Consider the following 16,906-nt stretch of genomic DNA (forward strand, 5'->3'; position numbering starts at 1 on the left):
TGTCCCATTTCTCTAGTCACCACTCCATCTGAAAATGCTGCCGTCTTTGGGACACCCTGTAACCAGCCCCTTACCTTTATTGTCAGCAGCAATAAATCCAAGGATGTTTTCATGACGCAGCATGACCGTCTGGTATATCTCTGCTTCCCGGAACCAAGACCGTTCTTCACGAGAAGAGAAAATTTTCACAGCCACATCACCACCCCTCCAGCGTCCACGCCATACTTCTCCAAACCGACCCTTGCCAATAATCTCCTGTAAAACGATGGTTCGAGCCACTGTGCGCTGGACAAAAAGGGGTAACCCTGTGGACCAAAGAATGGAAAGAAACCTGACATTGCAAAAAATTTGCTAAACTTTGTAAGCCCCACACTCATTGCCACACTGGAAAGGTCCTTAAAATTGTGTCTCCATTCTACACTGGTCCGTTATACATGGAGAGCTGCAGCTGTCCCTGCACTATGTCTAGGTAATCTACAGAAGGCTGAGCCAGGTGCGATCACGAGTAAGTGAGCACAGAAAGGGAACTGCGTATGATTAGCTGTTGCTTATCTATGTGACTTCTCTTCTCAGTAGGGATGACATTTGAATGTAAACGTTTGACCAGATTTACCAAGTCTTCAGCCAGCCACATGTGGGCCAATAAACTCCCATCGCTTCATTATGATGGAAGGAAAGAAGGCAGAGAAAACGAAGTGTCCCAGTGTGCTGAGACACTGCTGCCACTCTGCTCATTAGCCACTAGAGGGCGGTGCTGTGTGGCCCATAGGCTCCCACTGAAACCCAAAGTGAGCAAAGCTCTGCTCACAGGTGGCGCTCCAGATGCAGAATGGGGGACCACCCATGCTCAGCCTAAGATCATTCTACTGTCTTTACAGGATTCACTTCTGCTTCACTTGACTCACTCAGTGTTTCCCATATATCTAATCACCCATACCATCATGACTGACTTGACTCTCACTCCCTCCCCCGATCAACTAATCAAATGTGTTATCAATCCCTAGGTCTGGCAGTTGTGGACTACCATCTACTGCATGCTTAGTATGCATTAGGCTCTACGCTACAGGGTTTACATAAATAACCTCATTTCCTTATAACCACCTAAATTATCCCCGATTTACAGACGAGAAAATTCAGGCTCAGAGGAAGGTTATGTAACTTTCAAATGCATACAAGCAATAAGTAGCAAAGCAGAGATTAAAATCTACGACTGTCTCCATTATCTATGCTTTCAACTACAACAGTACAGATCCACCAAAATGTTTCTCACATTAGACCCCTCCTCTCCATCCCCTGTGCACTTGCCCTACTTCTGGCCCTTCTTTAAAAGACTTCCAACTGGTCTGTCATCTCACCTGCTCTTGCTCTGCACACCACACACAGCCCTGCCTCATCCCACTCTTCCTATCAGGAGGCTGGTGAATGAATTCATCCTCCACACCACGGCCAGAATTCCTTCCAAAGGAAAAAATGAACATTCATTTTCCCACATGAAAACTTTCAGTAGCTGCCTCTTACCTGTAAGATAAGGCACAGCCCCCAAGGTCCCTTACACCTGGGCCAGCCTGTCTTCCCCCATCCCCCAGCACCAGCATACCTTGCTGGTCTCCTTACCATAAGTTCCTTAAATATACTGTGACTCTTCATGACTTTTTGTCCTCTTATTCACAGTGTTTTGCTTATTCCATGCCCTCTCACCTCTCTTAAAATTCCAATTCACTCTTTCAGACTCCTTTAAGTGCATCCTCTTCTGTGAGACTCTTCCTGACAACCCCTGTCTTTTCCATCCAATCCTGGGTGAGCCTCTTTTTAATCTTTCTTTATCCTATATCACCCAGAGGGTATTCAGCATATATTTATTAAAATGAATTGAAAGTCACATAAACAGCATAGACTTATTACTTTAAAAACCACATTATTAAAAATACAACACCTTGGAAGCACTGTATATTCTGAATGAAGAATGGATTAAAACCACCCAGGGAGAAAGAGTTATTAACCATTTTATTCCAGATGACTAAATAGTCTAAAGAACCACCATGATAACTTCCCTAGCTTCAGCTGGTCTTGACCTTAAAAAGACTCCAGAAAACCCAAGCTACTTCCTCTAGCAGCAAATCAAGGCACACAGTCAGCCAGGCAGTTCTAACCACTGCCCTAACTCTTTCAGCAAAGAACAAGTCCTATATCTTTTCTGTTTCTAAAAATATGCAGCTTTAAAATATATCCATCATTTTGATGTTCTCTACTGCAGAGCTTAATAAAGGCAAAACCACTGAAATTCGGAAGATGTCACAGCTCAAAGTACTCCTTGTGTCAAGGAGGAATGTCTGGCCATGACTAATGGCACAATTTCCCTACAGAACAATAGTCTTGTCCCACAGCAAGGAAACATACCAAAAAACCCCACACAAAATTCTCACAAATAAGATCCTGTGTGTTTTAGCTAGAATGGCCATAGTGATCTTTGTGGATATTTTTCTTTTATAAGAATGGAATACCACTGTCACTAAAATAATGGTTTATCTTCATTAAAAAAAACTCTTTTGCAGTCATGTTCACATCTCATAGCTAGCTGAGCTATATCCTGAGACCTGAACAAGCCAAATTCCCTTCATCCTAAGTTCTGGTCTCACGCCAAGGTCCAGTGTTCGGTTCAGTTCCCTCATCTGAGAAAGACTCGGTCAACAACAGGCAGTACAGGAAGTGGTGCTGATGCTATGCTGGAAGCCCAAGCTGCCTTTATTTTAACCCCCACCAAAAACCCTTGGGCAACTGGAACAAGTCAATGATTCACCAAATCCCTACTCTAAGCTTTACTCAGTATCCTTAAACTCCCCTTGTGGTTGCTCAGAGATCAATGATTAGCTGTCATCACCTCACAGGAATCCGGCACACTCCTGTTTCTCAAAAGGGGCCCTTAAATTGAGCACTCCGCTGCTCAGGTGGAACTGGCTGAATTCTAAGAGATGTACAGTTGCAAGACCTGAAGAGAGGCAGGGTTTCTGCAGTGGAGAGTTTAGCACTTGACCTTTGGAATCCCAGGGAATGAAAGATTTTCTGTGAACCCATAGTCTTATCTAATGACAAGTCAGACTCCAAAAGAAGCAGAATTATGAAATCAAATGACTCAGTGCTGGTGGAAACAAACTAGGCCCCGGCCTTCCTCAGCATACTCTAACCTGGGAAACAGTGGTGAAAGCCAACAACAAACACGATGCCTGGAGAACTCAGTACCTGAGCCAGACCCTGAGGTGGAGAGATCGTAGACAAGATCCTGGAGCGTCTTGTCTTTGGAGAGACACATCTCACATGAGGGATCTTCCATGTCCAGTCTCTGGCGGTTGTGATAGACACGCTGATGATAGTTAATAACCAGGAAAACAATGATGATGATGAGAAAGAGGAGGAACACCGGGCCGGCAATAATGCCTACCAGCTCCACGGGGCCCCACATGGAAGGGTGCTCAGTCTCCTTGAGGTGACCTGGGTCAAGTGAGAGGGGAGGGAAAGAACAAAGTAAAAACAAGGGAAAGCCGTGGCCTTACTCATCCCCAGCACCTCCCCCAAAGTGGAGAAGACCCTCTCCCTGTTGGTGTGTTCAGGTTCCTTTGATCTCTCTGGTCTTACTGGGCTAGTTTGTCTACCTAGATGCTCTCAAATTCCAAGGTTCTTTAGTTAAGGTGCCCCTTTCAACAGTCAAACTCACAACCCACTTTGCAATCTCACAATGTTCCATGGTACTACTCCTAGCTCAGCCTCCAAGACATACGCCAGTTTCTTCTCTTCAACTTAGAAAAGCCCCTCAAAGCTCTGGTCCAGTCTCCCTACTCCTTTGACCTCCCCAGTAATACTTCCTAAACGGTGGACCTGCAAAAGGATGGTATGTCGTACTTCTCATCCTTGATCAGCATCCTTTTCCAATTCTGGCCCCGTTCCTCTGATGGTCATCCTCTCGGAGCAGTCCCCCACATCCTCCCATGGGGATCCCTGCCTGGCTCTTCCACTGTTCACTGCTGCCTATGGTTGCTCAGCCATTACTCAACAATAGCTGGCACCTCTGGGACTAACTTGAAAATCTGCCTTCTCATCCTCTAATCTACAAAACTGACGTGGGAGAAAGCCCATCCCTTGTTACCCTAGGGACCACCCAAAAGACACCTTTACCTATCATCAAACCAAGGGACTGGGGAAAAGTAGAGAACAATGACATGACAGGGGTTGCCTGCCTCCAAGATGAGCCACTGGCCCCACGAGGGTGTGCACTCACCACTGGGCACCCTCAGATCAATCCTGTTGCAGAAGTCAGTGTAGCAGCAGTGAGTGTTGCGCAGGTCCTCCGAGCTCAGGCAGTAGAAGGGCTTCCCAGCGGGGACCAGCTCCACCTTGGGGATGCAGGTGCGCACGTGGTGCTCCATCCCATCAAGGTTGAAAATGGAAACCATACAGGCCCCATCTGTTTCACACGTGTAGTTGGCCTGCAGGCAGCTAGTGCATGCACACCACAGAGCTGCAGGAAATTTGGGAGCAGACACTGACGGTGAGATCTTTGCCGGGTCCCCTTCCAAACTTAAATATAATCCTTTAGCATACTTGATGTTCCAAAGTAAGGAGTTTTTATAGAGACGGGGCCAGAAAGATTTCTTCAACTGGGACACAACCTTGTCACCTGTTTATCCAGCTCACAAACAAGGCTTTCAAGGCCTCACTGGTTCCCTCTAAGCTCTATTTCATGCCTGTAAGAAATGGAGCAACTACTATTCCCTTCAAACTGAGATGCCTGATGAGAGGAAGGAGAACACAGGACACCCCCCTCCACACACACACTCCATGCAAAAGCACCTAGGGTTCCTTGGAGTTGTTACTGACCCCATCACCTTTCTCAACACCAGGCCTGCCTGCAGGTTCCCAGATGCAGCAGGCCTGCTCTCACACCCCTGCCCAATTCTTACAGATTCTTCAAATTCAGCTCCAATGTCACTTCCTTTGAAAAGCTTTCCCTGACCACTCCATTGCTGTCCTCCTCCCTTTAGCCCATTTTGGGTGCACCTCTCATGAGGGGCGAAAAGGATATCCTTGAATGAGAGGAATTTTAGTGCCTACCTCATAAAATTATTGTGAGGACTAAATGAGATAGTGCCTAAAAAGTGCTCAATAAATGTAACCCATCCTGAAAGACCACTGGATAGTGAGTGTGTGTGCACGCAAATACACACTGGATTCTTTTCACATAGGCAGTGTCTACAATCGCCTCTGGGACTGGCGGGTCTTGCTGGGTATGTATCAAACACAAGTGTGTCCCACTGACAGGAAACGACTGTAAATGAATTTGGCGCCTCTGAAAGCCAGTTCAGCAGCCCTTGGAATCTGAAATCCTTTATTTATCCAACCAACAAGAATAGCACAGACAGCAGCAGTTGGTTCTCCCCAACAGTGTCTCCCATGAGCCTAACCTAGCCCTGACCTCTCAGGATGGGCAGGACTGGGGCTCTGGCCACTGAGGATATGAAGCTGGGATTCACAGCATGGAGTGAAGCCCTCACTCATCTGGGATGGAGGTAGCAGGACCCACCCGAGTCCCAGATCGCATGGGAGACAGTGAATACTGTCTGGATCCCAAGTGGGAGTGCATTCTCGGTAAGCTCCTAGAGAAGAGACATTTATGACCAGTCCCATGAAAAGCTAGCCTGTCATAACTCACCCGTGTAGGCTGTAAATAGTCTGTCTTTGTCTCTTCCTCCAATAGTCTGGAAGGCATCTCTTGGCTTTTTCAAATCCAAAGACAGATTCTAAATATCTCAAGTGTCCAACCCTCCTTCTTCAGGCTTTCTATAAGTGAGACAATGCCTTGCCATTCCCACCCAAGGGAACAAAGGAGAGGCAGTACTGACAGGTAGACAGACAGTGCAGATCTCCATTGTACGCCTGCTGTATTTTTTTCCACATTTGATCAGATTCCTTTCTTCTGGGAGAAATTCCAAAACATGCAGCTACCTGCTGCAGAGCTTGGGTAGTGCTATTTCTTAAAAACAGAAAGCTTAAAGTAGGTACCTGTTAGACTAGGATCCAAATCATAAAAGGAATTTTAAAAGTAAATTTCTCTTGAACTTCAATTCCAACCCTTTTAGACAGAAAGACTAAGCAATCTTGTTTTTCCCCCCAAATACCCTTATTTGCTCCTCTTTTATTCATCTTGTGAACTTAAATTTACATCTGCAACTCTCAGAATACTTGATCCAAATCTCTTTTACTCATGCCAGAATCCCATTAATCCAAGAAAGCCAACTTCCATTCCCCTTTGTGTGAGAGGGGATGTACATTCAGGCACAAAACAGGTTTCCCGTGGAGAGCACACCTCTCAATACATGTGTTGTGATGTCCGGCAAAGGGAACAGCCTTGGGTCTATTTTGGGAAGCAAGAAAGGGAAAATTAACAACTTCAAGAGAGGACTATTCTGAGCGCAGTGAGACACACAAGGCCAAACCCACAGCCGCTTTTTAAAAAAGAGCTCACTTCAGAGTCCATCAGTTAGTGGGGCAGAAGAGTCAGGAGTCTCTCTGATTTCAGATATTTATTCTCCTTTCGTTGGTTCATGGCCTCTTTCACAGTGATTCATTCTGGAGAATGAACACACCCACACGTGGCTCATTATTTTTGGGAAGTACTTAAACAATCTTGGTGTAAGACAGGAAAGAACAAAAGTGGTGAAATCTATGCTAGACAGGACCAAGACCGGAACTGGGAGCTGGGCCATGTGGCTTTGCGATAAGGAACCGGGTGAGTCCCTGAGCCTATCTGTGCCTCAACTGCCCAACCAGAAAACACCATTTACCTCACAGAGATGGTATGAAGATTAGCCAAACATCTGCTGAGTACTGTGGGTACCGTGAGAAAGGCTTGTTCTACACGTATCTGTGTACATCTACATATTTTACAGAGTGAGAAGTCTGCAAAAGATGTATTTTTAAGAAAACCATCACTACAGCCTATGCCCTTGAAAGAGTCTGAATTACCATAACTAAGGGCCACAGTGGGTCTCATGGCAGGAACTGGTCAGAAAGGTCTAAGGCTCAAATACCAGCTCTAATACTAATCGCATGATTTTGAGCAAGTTATTAACCTTCCACCCCAGTTTCCTAATCTGTAAAGTGGGACTTTTAATAACCAGTTCACAGGACTATGTAATAATTACATGAAATAACATATTTAAAAAGTTATTTAAATAGTAGATGCTCAATAAATATTAATCCCTCCTGTCAATGTAAAACCTAAAAACAAAGCAAAAAACACCACCTAAGTAAAATGTGTCTCTTTAACCACTAACTAGGAAGTGGCAAATCACAGCAAGATCTCAGCAAGAAGCTGCTGCCCAAATCTCAGCTCTGCCATTGACCAGTCGTATGACTTGGGGCAAGTCACTTAAGCCTCTCTGAACCTCATTTTCCTCATGACTAACCAGAAAGGGACTAAACTCAGTTCTCTCTGAAAAGCTAAATCTGGACTAATGATAACAGCCCCTTATACTCTGTTTCATAATGACTCATCAGGTAAAAAAGTCTACACACGTGTATATAAACAATACATACCTAAAACTCTCCTTATTTCATGACTAAAGAGACATAGTAAAAATAACACAATTTGGAAAACCAAATCACAGGGGAGTGACAAAATCACTCTACACATAAACAAGTGGTCAGAACAAAAGCCTCACTAGCATAGGCTTTTGTCATTAGCAAGTTAGTCAAACCTGGACTAAAGACAAAACCACCATGGCAGGACTTGAACATGGTTCCAAAGTACGGTTAGAAGGTGGTTTGTGGCAGGATATAAATGCAAATTTGATTCAAGAAAGAGGTTGTGTTTTGAGAAAGGTTAACACGTCCCAACTTGGGCAGACTCTATCTAGCTGCGTCTTACAAAGGCACCAACACAGCCAGGTTGAGAAAAGACAAGGGACTCAGTGACGCCGTGGCTCACCTTGCAATTCCAAGAACTGCTGTACAGGGCTGGACTCACAGCCACTCAGCCCAATACTCTGCCTCTGACCATATCACCAGGGAACAGGTGTGGGAGGACACAGTGTAATGGCAGCAAGCTCAAAAGGTAAGAGGCATGCTGCAACACCCCAAGCCTGTCCTAACAGATAAAGGTCCATGAATGTATCTAACACTTCCTTGAAGTTACAGTAATTACGATTTTTAACTTACATTAATTCTTCTTGGGGATAACAAATTTCACAAATTTAGCACTAGTGGTGGAGCACTGTCCTGTTTAGGTGCACTAAACCTGCCTCTTTCAAATTTCACTGGGCAACCATCTGGTCCTAGAGTATGCAAGATTTGGTGACCAAATCAGCCTGTGCTGCCCTCATGCCTCACGGTTTTATAACTTTGTCATAAACTCTCTCTCAGCCCTCATGCTTGCAGATGAGAGCATCCATCAGACAGGTCAGATTGAAAAGAACCTTGATTATTTTAATTATTCTTCCTTGGACCTTATCTAAACCTCCTACAGTTTCCTCAGGATAGAACAAAGACCACAACTCTACAAACTCTGACTTCAGGATCAGAGACACCAGTTTTGTTTCATGGTATGATGTTTCAGTTTTGTTTCCCATAAGAAAACACTGCATAGATCTGTTGTGTTATTTTACCAAGAGTTTTCACATTCATTCTCTCACGTGATCCCCACTGGAACTCAGTATGAGGCAGGTGCAGCTGTCCCACACTATGGATAGTAAAGCCACAGAGAAGTTAAAGGGCTCACAGTGGCAAACTTAGTAAATGATGGAGCCACATCTCCCATTCAAGTCTCTAGACTCTAAGCCCAGTATTTTTTCCACTACACTACACAACATTCAGCAACGTCCTTTCTGACAGAGTCCTGCACTCCTAGCCTTCCAGGGCCACAACTGCACTAGGAACATCTTCAGGAGGATTAGACTTATCATCCTGCAAATATTATTCACATTACCCCAAATGCATCATACCCGCACAACATCAAGTTCACTCAGCTGGTTTTCTGACCAGAGAGCCTCACCCTGTCTTCCTGCAGTTTACCTCCAGGGAGCTGGTATGTCCTGGCCTGAGATAACAGTGCCACTGAAACCCTCAAGGTTGCACTATGACCTCCTTACTTCATATCGCGACTCTACCAGCATTACAGAAGTGGTGCTTTATCCCCACTTTATTTTTCAAGACAGTTCTTTTTACACAGTGTAAATTCCTTTAATTCTGTTGTGATTTTAAAATAACCCCTTGTACAGACCTTATTAAGGTCTTTGAAAGTCTAGTTTAAGTCTTTTAGTTTCTCTTTATTCATACACATATTTACCTCCTAAAAAAATTCCTCCTAAAAGTGCCTGGGCCTTAGAGAAACCATACTGTCACCTTCCCTCAAGTGAATAATAATGTTTTCTTGGGTTCAGTGGCCCTAACTCTTATTATAGGTCCCAGCAGCATAGCAACCAGGGTTTCTCTGGAAATCTCTTTACAGTCAGGAGTAACAGATCAATCAAACAGTCTTCTGGCTGAGATGACATTTAAAGAAATAGACTGTGTTTCACTCACCTTTGCATTTCCAGGGTTGAATTCTACTAGGTCCAAACTAAATATGTGCTCAAAAAATGGCCATTTATGACAACATTAAAGTCCTTCAAGATGGGAGGAAAAAAGAATATTGTTCCAGTTACTGTGGCTGTGTAACAAGTTACCCCAGAACTTTGTGGCATAAAACAACCATTTGTTCTGCACATGGATTGTGTGGGGCAGAAATTTGGGCAGGGCACAGCAGGGAAAGCTTGTCTGCTCCGCAGTGCCTTGACCTTCAGACAGAAGACTCCAAGGCTGGGGGCTGCCGTCACCTGAAGGCTCATTCATGCTCACATCTGGCGGTTGATGCTGGCTGTTGGATGGGGGCCTTGGTTCTTCTTTACACGGTCTGCTCCAAGTAGCCCTTTGCATGGGCTAACTTAGGCCACAGCATGATAGCTGGCTTCCCTGGAGCAAGGTCCCAAAAGGAGTGAACCAGGCAGAAACTATTTTTTTAATGGCCTAGCTTTAGAGTCACAGAGATCATGTCCACCATGTACTTCAGCTACAGGCCGAAGTAGTCAAGCCTCCACCCAAATTCAAGGGGGGGCAGGGAGAGACCCCCCCCCACCCCTGTTGGCAAGAGGAGTGTCAAAGTTGTACTGTAAGAAAAACACGTTGAGATGGGATATGCAGCTCCAGTCATTTCGGAAATACAATTTGCCACAAAGACCTGCTTCTTTAATTAGGTCTAAAACATCCCATACATTTATCACTATTTAAATTCAAAATAAAGTAAAATTTACTGCAAACAGCTATGAACACAAGACTATAATCCTTTAACCACCCTGAAGGGTATCTAACATCTACAGCTTGTTCACTTTAAAAGAATTTCAGGGTATTTCCCTAGTATACGTCTCAACAAAATGGAAGAAATAATTCTTTCAGTTTCTCTGCTATCTCCTCTACTATCGAGAACACCTTTAAGGAGATATAAATATAGTGATTAACAGGTTCTAGGTCAGACAGCCTCAGTTGAATGTTGGCTCCATCACTTGTTAGCTGAGCAACACTGGGTAAGCTTTCTTAAGCTCACTGGCCTTAGCTGCCTAATTATAAAATGGTCATAACAGAGTCTACTTCATAGGATAGCTCTGAGAAATAAGATAATCAGCATATAAAGCTCTTAACAAAGTGCCTATACAGTTAAGTGCACAGCTGAATGTTAAATATTCCCATGATTCTCAGCCATTGATTTTCTAGCATGTTCCCCCAACCTTTAATGTTTTTAAAAACATTTAGTTTTTCATTATTGATACTGGAATATTCTACAAGTTATATTTTAAATTGCCCAGATTCCCACAATTTCATTATCATATGTAAAATAATTGACGTTAGCTTTCATATCATTAAATATTCAGTAAATGTTCAAAAGCCCTCTATTACCTCAAAAAAACATTTTAACAGTTGGTTTGTTCAAATCCGAATCCAAATATGGTCCTTTCACTAGCTGAGAGGTCTCTTACATCTTTTTTAATCTATAGATTTCCCCCTTACTCTGTTATTTTTTTCCTTGCAAATTATCTGTTGAACAAACCAGGCTGTTTGTCCTATAGTTTCCCATGTTCCAGATTTTGCTGACTGACTCCCTGTGGTGTCATTTAACATGTTCCTCTCTCCTCTGTATTTTGTATAAGCTAATAGTTAGATCTAGAGGCTTGATCTGATTCAGGTTCAAATTTTTGGCTAGAATACTCCCAAGTGATGAATACTTACACCTCACCAGGCACATAATTTTCAGCTATCTCTTTTTGTCATGTTAGTTCTCACTCTCAATTTTTTTTTTTTTTTTTTAGAGATTTTTTCTCTACTTTTGGGCCCTGAGTAGGAATTCTGTCCCCCTCAATACTCCCTTCCTGCAAAACCACCACCATTACAGACAGTCTTTGGCACACATGTATTTTTAGTCTAGGAAACACTAGGAAATCCCTCTTCCAAAACTACATGCAATTACTTCTGCACTAGATTCCATTCGTACTCAAGATCAGAGTCAGTGTATTTCCTTTGTAGTTCTAAGACCACCTATCCTAAGGATGGGTTTTCAACCAAAACTATGTTCCTCTCTTGTTCGTGTTTGGATAAAGTCTACAGTCTCTAATGTCTGACCATTCTGTGGCTTTTCCAATCTCATTATTCTGGTGGTCTGCATCTCATCCCTCTCCTAGCCCAACTATACCACATAAGGAAAAGATCTCACACGGTACTATCTTTATCTAGTAAAATTCCTACCTCATGCACTTTAATGAGGCCCCACCCTCGCCAAAGGTCTATAGTCTAACATCTCCAACCTACTGGTTGTCCTCACTTTCTACTGAGCTTTCCAATTCTAATATTTCATTTTGGGGAATTCTTCTCGGTAGGGAGGTCCAATCACTGTAAATGTTACATATGCTATTATGAATATTGTATACCAGGTTTTGGGGGGTTTTATGTACTTTACTAGGTTTTTTTTCTTTCCGCTTACAAAAGTAATACATATTTCCTTGTTAAAAAATTTTTTTCAAACACCATAGAAATATATAATGTAGAGATTGAGAGCCCTCTTGATTCCTGCCCTGAAAATATTTACTATTACATGTTTGATGTATATTCCTCCAGGGTTTTCTAGCTCTACTAATATATTTTTAAGAGGAATTTTTTTGCAAATTGGGTAATGAAAAGTTGAGAGCCCAACTTGTCCACCAACACAAATTAGTTAAGTTATACATAATATATACTAGTTAAATATGATTATATATTATATATAAATTGTATAAGAAATGAGATTCAAAGCAATCTGTATCAAAATCCCAATAGCCTCCCCCCCCCCCTTTTTTTGTGGTGGCTGGCTGGTCCAGGAATCAGAACCCTTGACCATGGTGTTATGAGTACCATGAGTTAACCAGCCAGCCCCAATGGCCTTTTTTGCAGAAAAGGAAAAACTGATCCTAAAATTCATATGGAATTGCAAATGAGCCTGGATAGCCAAAACAATCTTGGGGGGAAAGAAAAAGAACAAAGTTCTCTGACTTTGGAGACTCACACTTCCCAATTTCGAACTTACTACAAAACTATAATTATCAAACTGTGTGGTACCAGCCTAAGTACAGACATATAGATCAACGGAACATAACTGACTGTCCAGAAATAAACCCATGCATATGTGATCAAGTGATTTTCAACAAGAGTGCCTAGAACTTTCAGGGAGAAGAAAAGTCTCTTCAACAAATGGTACAAGTCTACGGCCATACCACCCTGAACGCGCCCGATCTCGTCTGATCTCGGAAGCTAAGCAGGGTCGGGCCTGGTTAGTACTTGGATGGGAGAACAAATGGTACAAAACAACTGGATATCCACTTGCAAAAGAATGAAGTCAGACTCTTCACACCATGCACAAAAATTAACTCAAAATAGATCAAAGACCTAAATATTTGAGCTAAAACTTATAGTCTAAAACTTATAAAACTCTTAGAAGAAAACAGGGGTAAATCTTCACGACCTTTGATTTGGCAATGGTCCGTTAGATATGACATTAAAAGCACAAAAGAAAAATAGATATACTGGACTTCATCAAAATTAACAACTTCTGTGCATCAAAGGACAATATCAAGACAGTGAAAAGACAACCCACAGAATGAGAAAATATTTGCAAGTCATATATCTGATAATGGGCTTAGAATCCAGAATATGTAAAGAACTCTCACAACTCAACAGCAACAAAAACCCAGTTAAAAACTAGGCAAAGGACTTGAACAGACATTTCTCCGAAGTTATATACAAATGGCCAACAAGCACATGAAAAGATGTTCAACATCATCTCAAATGCATTTCAAATTCCACTGCATACCAAAACCACAATGAAATACCACTTTGCACCCACTAGGAAGACCATAAGAAAATGAAAAATAGCAAGTGTTGGTGAAGATTAGAGAAACCCGAACCCTTGTATGTTGCTGATAAGGATGTAAAATGGTGCAGCTGCTGTGGAGAAATGATTGATGGTTCCTCAGTAAGTCAAACATAGAATTACCATATAACCCAGGAATTCTAATCCTAGGTATATACAAAAAGGAATTGAAAACAAGTGTTCAAACAAAAACTTGTAAATGAATATCCATAGCAGCACTATTTACAACAGTCAAAAGGTAGAAACAATTTAAGTGTCCATCAAATACTGAACGGATAAACAAAATGTGGTATATTCATATGATGGAATATTATTCAGCCATAAAAAGAAATAAACTATCAATACATGCTACAATATGGATGAACCTTGAAAACATTATAAGTGAAAGAAGCCACATATTATATGATCTCATTTATGTGAAATATCCAGAAAGCAGGTTAGCAGTTGTCAGGAGTTTGGGATGGGGGGAAAGTGACAGCTTAATGGGTACAGGGTTTTCTTTTGGGATAATGAAAAAGTTCTGGAACTACATACATGGCTTGCACAACATTATGAAGGTACTTAACGCCACTTTTAAATGGTTAAAATGGTAAATTTTCTGTTATATATATTTTACCACAATTAAAAACTACCATAAGTCCATATTTGCAAAATAATATGCATAAAATAACCACAACTACGAGAACAAAAAAACCAAATACGTGCACAGGGGAAAAAAAAACAAAAACAAAAACTAGAGTACACAGTGTTTTTCAAACTGTGTTCTTCCTGAATCCCTAGGCTCTCCACAACATCTCAGGAAACTCTGAACTCCACAAGGTGGGAACCAGTGTCCTTACTTATATCTAGCACAGTGCCTGGCAAACAGCACTGTACTTAATATATCTTAGTCTAATAATTTAAGGGATGGGAGGGGGGTCTGCCAGAGTTGCTCAGCTTTCACTGGTTTCATATACATTTCTACATTTTCTTTTTAAAAAGGGTTTCACTGTTTCAAAAGATACAAAAAAATTGTTCAATAGATACTGATCTAGACAACTGCCAGAATGTTTATAAAAATCTTGATCAGGTTAGAAAATGGAAGTGCCTGGCACTAAACTGTCACAAAATAAAGGTAATATTTGGTTCTCCTGGGAGAGAAAAGTGTTGGCAGGCAGAACTGGGAACTGATAACGTACTAGCAGCCAAAGTTCTAACTAGCCTAAGTAGAAAAATCTTGCTGCAGTAAAGCAACCACATGCTACTTGTAAAAATGATGTTACATTTCACTTTTCGCAATCATCAAAATTAGATTTTAAAATACATTAAAACAAAACAAAAAGCTTTCAAGTACCCAAGAGCTATAACTATGTCAAATTTTACATGTGTAGTTGCTGGTATCTAGAAAAAAAAACAAAAAATGTACTGGTAAAAAGCACTTAGGAAAAAATAACTGATTTAAAGGAAGCTATTTGTATGAAGCGGGGAGCCAAAAAACCCAGATTTAACAATAAGACACTTGATAAGCTTGGCATTTCATTCCACTCTGGGAAAAGGTCTCAGAACGAGGTTTGCATAAGAGAAAGGTGTTTGAAAAGCCGGCTCCACACTACATCCATTCTACAAACTTGCCTTTCTGACATTCTACTTGGAGACAAACCCAACCCTAGAGAGCTGTTTCAACAAGTTCAACCTTAAGCCTCAGGTCTAGAGAATGAAAGCTTTGTTCTCACTCAAAGGAGCTGTTTGATGTTTATGCTAAGGAGACCTGTCATTGCAACTTAATTTATGGCTGACTGTAAATACCTGAACATCTAGCAAGGGCCCACCTGCTGCCCAGGAGAATGTCAAAGAAAAACTAGAATGAGTGGTGTCATTATGAGGAAGTGTGTCCAGTGTTCCTAGGACCTAAGTGTACAGACTCAGCTATCTACCAGAAATTTGGTATTTCTCCTTTCCTTATAGTTTGTAATGGACATGTAAAATCAATGTTTTCTTTGTTATATTTAAATAGACATACTTCTGGCTCATTATGGCAGGGGAGGATATCTATCACCACTATTTTCTTCCTAACCTATTTACTATACTATGGATGAGTAGAAAGGAGACAGTGTATGTCACGGTTTTGAGTGAGAAGAGAGATAGGAATGATTGTTTCAGGCAATTGGGACAATATAGGAGGGATAAAAATCAGCCAAGACTGAGAATAAAACTAATGAGGTTGAGATCAAGTTCATTTAGCTGGAATAAAGCGGGTAGGTGATAGAATAAACAGAGATGAAAAGGTGAGGCAGGAAAAGAAATTATGATGTTCCAAGTAACTCAGAAATGTTCACACCATTTTTCAGTGACTGGATAAAAAAACTATATGTACAAGGAGCTACATATACAAGGAGATAATAAAATCACACCAGGACAGAACTGGAATTATTTACCTAGGATTTTACTGAGAGGATGGAAAAGAATGAATTCAATTAAACAAATTTATTAAGTACTTAAAATATGCAAGGCTGTGTCACAGACCAAAGCCATTTTAAAGAATAAGTCATCCTAGCATCAACTTTTGGTGGGTGGAGGATGGCAGAGTGGCAGAAGCAGACAACCAAGGGGAAGAGCAGAGTGGACGGAATCACTGACTGGGGGAACACAGGAGGACAAAGGTACCACACTGGGAGATGTTGGGTTTAGACAGGAAGACAAGACAGGAGGAAAGCATTCCAGAGAGAAGGAACAGGAAAGGCAAAGGGCCATGAAAAATAAAAGGCACAGGGGCTGGCCGGTTAGCTCAGTTGGTTAGAGCAGGTTTGATCCCTGTACCAGCCAGCTGTGAAAAAAAGGAAAAAAACCAAACAAAAAAACAAGGCATATTAGGTCCACAGCAAATTGACAGACGCAATAACAATGCCAAGATTCCAACCAGAGACAAGGGCAGGAAGGAAGACCAGCTCCAGATCAGACTGATCGTGATGCCAAGCTAAGGGGTCTGTAGTGGATCCTAGAAGCCACATAAAAGCAGTGAACCATCAGACAGACAACGTGCACTTTACAAAGTTAAATCCGGCAGTAGGATAGGGGACAAACAGGAGGTTGTAACAGAGAGCCTGGTTAGAAAATCACTTTTATAGGGCCGGCCCGTGGCTCACTCGGGAGAGTGCGGTGCTGAGAACACCAAGGCCCCGGGTTCGGATCCCATATACGGATGGCCGGTTCGCTCACTGGCTGAGCGTGGTGCTCACAACACCAAGTCAAGGGTTAAGATCCCCTTACCGGTCATCTTTTAAAAAAAAAAAAAAAAGAAAATCACTTTTATAGTCATCATAGCATACAGTACAGTATTTACAGCACATGCTTTGGAGTGAGACAGATCTTGCACCCACTGCTTAACCTCCTGTGCTCCAGTTTTTCCATCTGTAAAACGGGGATAAGAGCACCTCAGAGAATAGCTGTACA

General features: G+C 42.0%; 1 protein-coding gene across 3 annotated transcripts in view; it reads right to left on the minus strand.

Annotated features, from left to right (window-relative positions):
* The window catches only part of ACVR1B (activin A receptor type 1B), a 34,590-nt gene that overhangs the window by 12,159 nt on the left and 5,525 nt on the right, over positions 1–16,906 (minus strand). For all 3 annotated transcript variants that reach the window (XR_010025009.1, XM_063115526.1, XM_063115527.1), the window contains exons 2-4: positions 4,271–4,510; positions 3,238–3,486; positions 75–305 (exon numbers count right to left, since the gene is read on the minus strand). Coding sequence is in view for 2 of the 3 variants with exons in the window: in XM_063115526.1 (XP_062971596.1) it covers positions 75–305; positions 3,238–3,486; positions 4,271–4,445 (655 nt within the window). In the remaining variant the exon portion in view is untranslated. The remainder of the gene's footprint in view (positions 1–74; positions 306–3,237; positions 3,487–4,270; positions 4,511–16,906) is intronic.

This window comes from Cynocephalus volans, chromosome 12, assembly GCF_027409185.1.
Source record: "Cynocephalus volans isolate mCynVol1 chromosome 12, mCynVol1.pri, whole genome shotgun sequence".
In the NCBI taxonomy this organism is placed as follows: domain Eukaryota; kingdom Metazoa; phylum Chordata; class Mammalia; order Dermoptera; family Cynocephalidae; genus Cynocephalus; species Cynocephalus volans.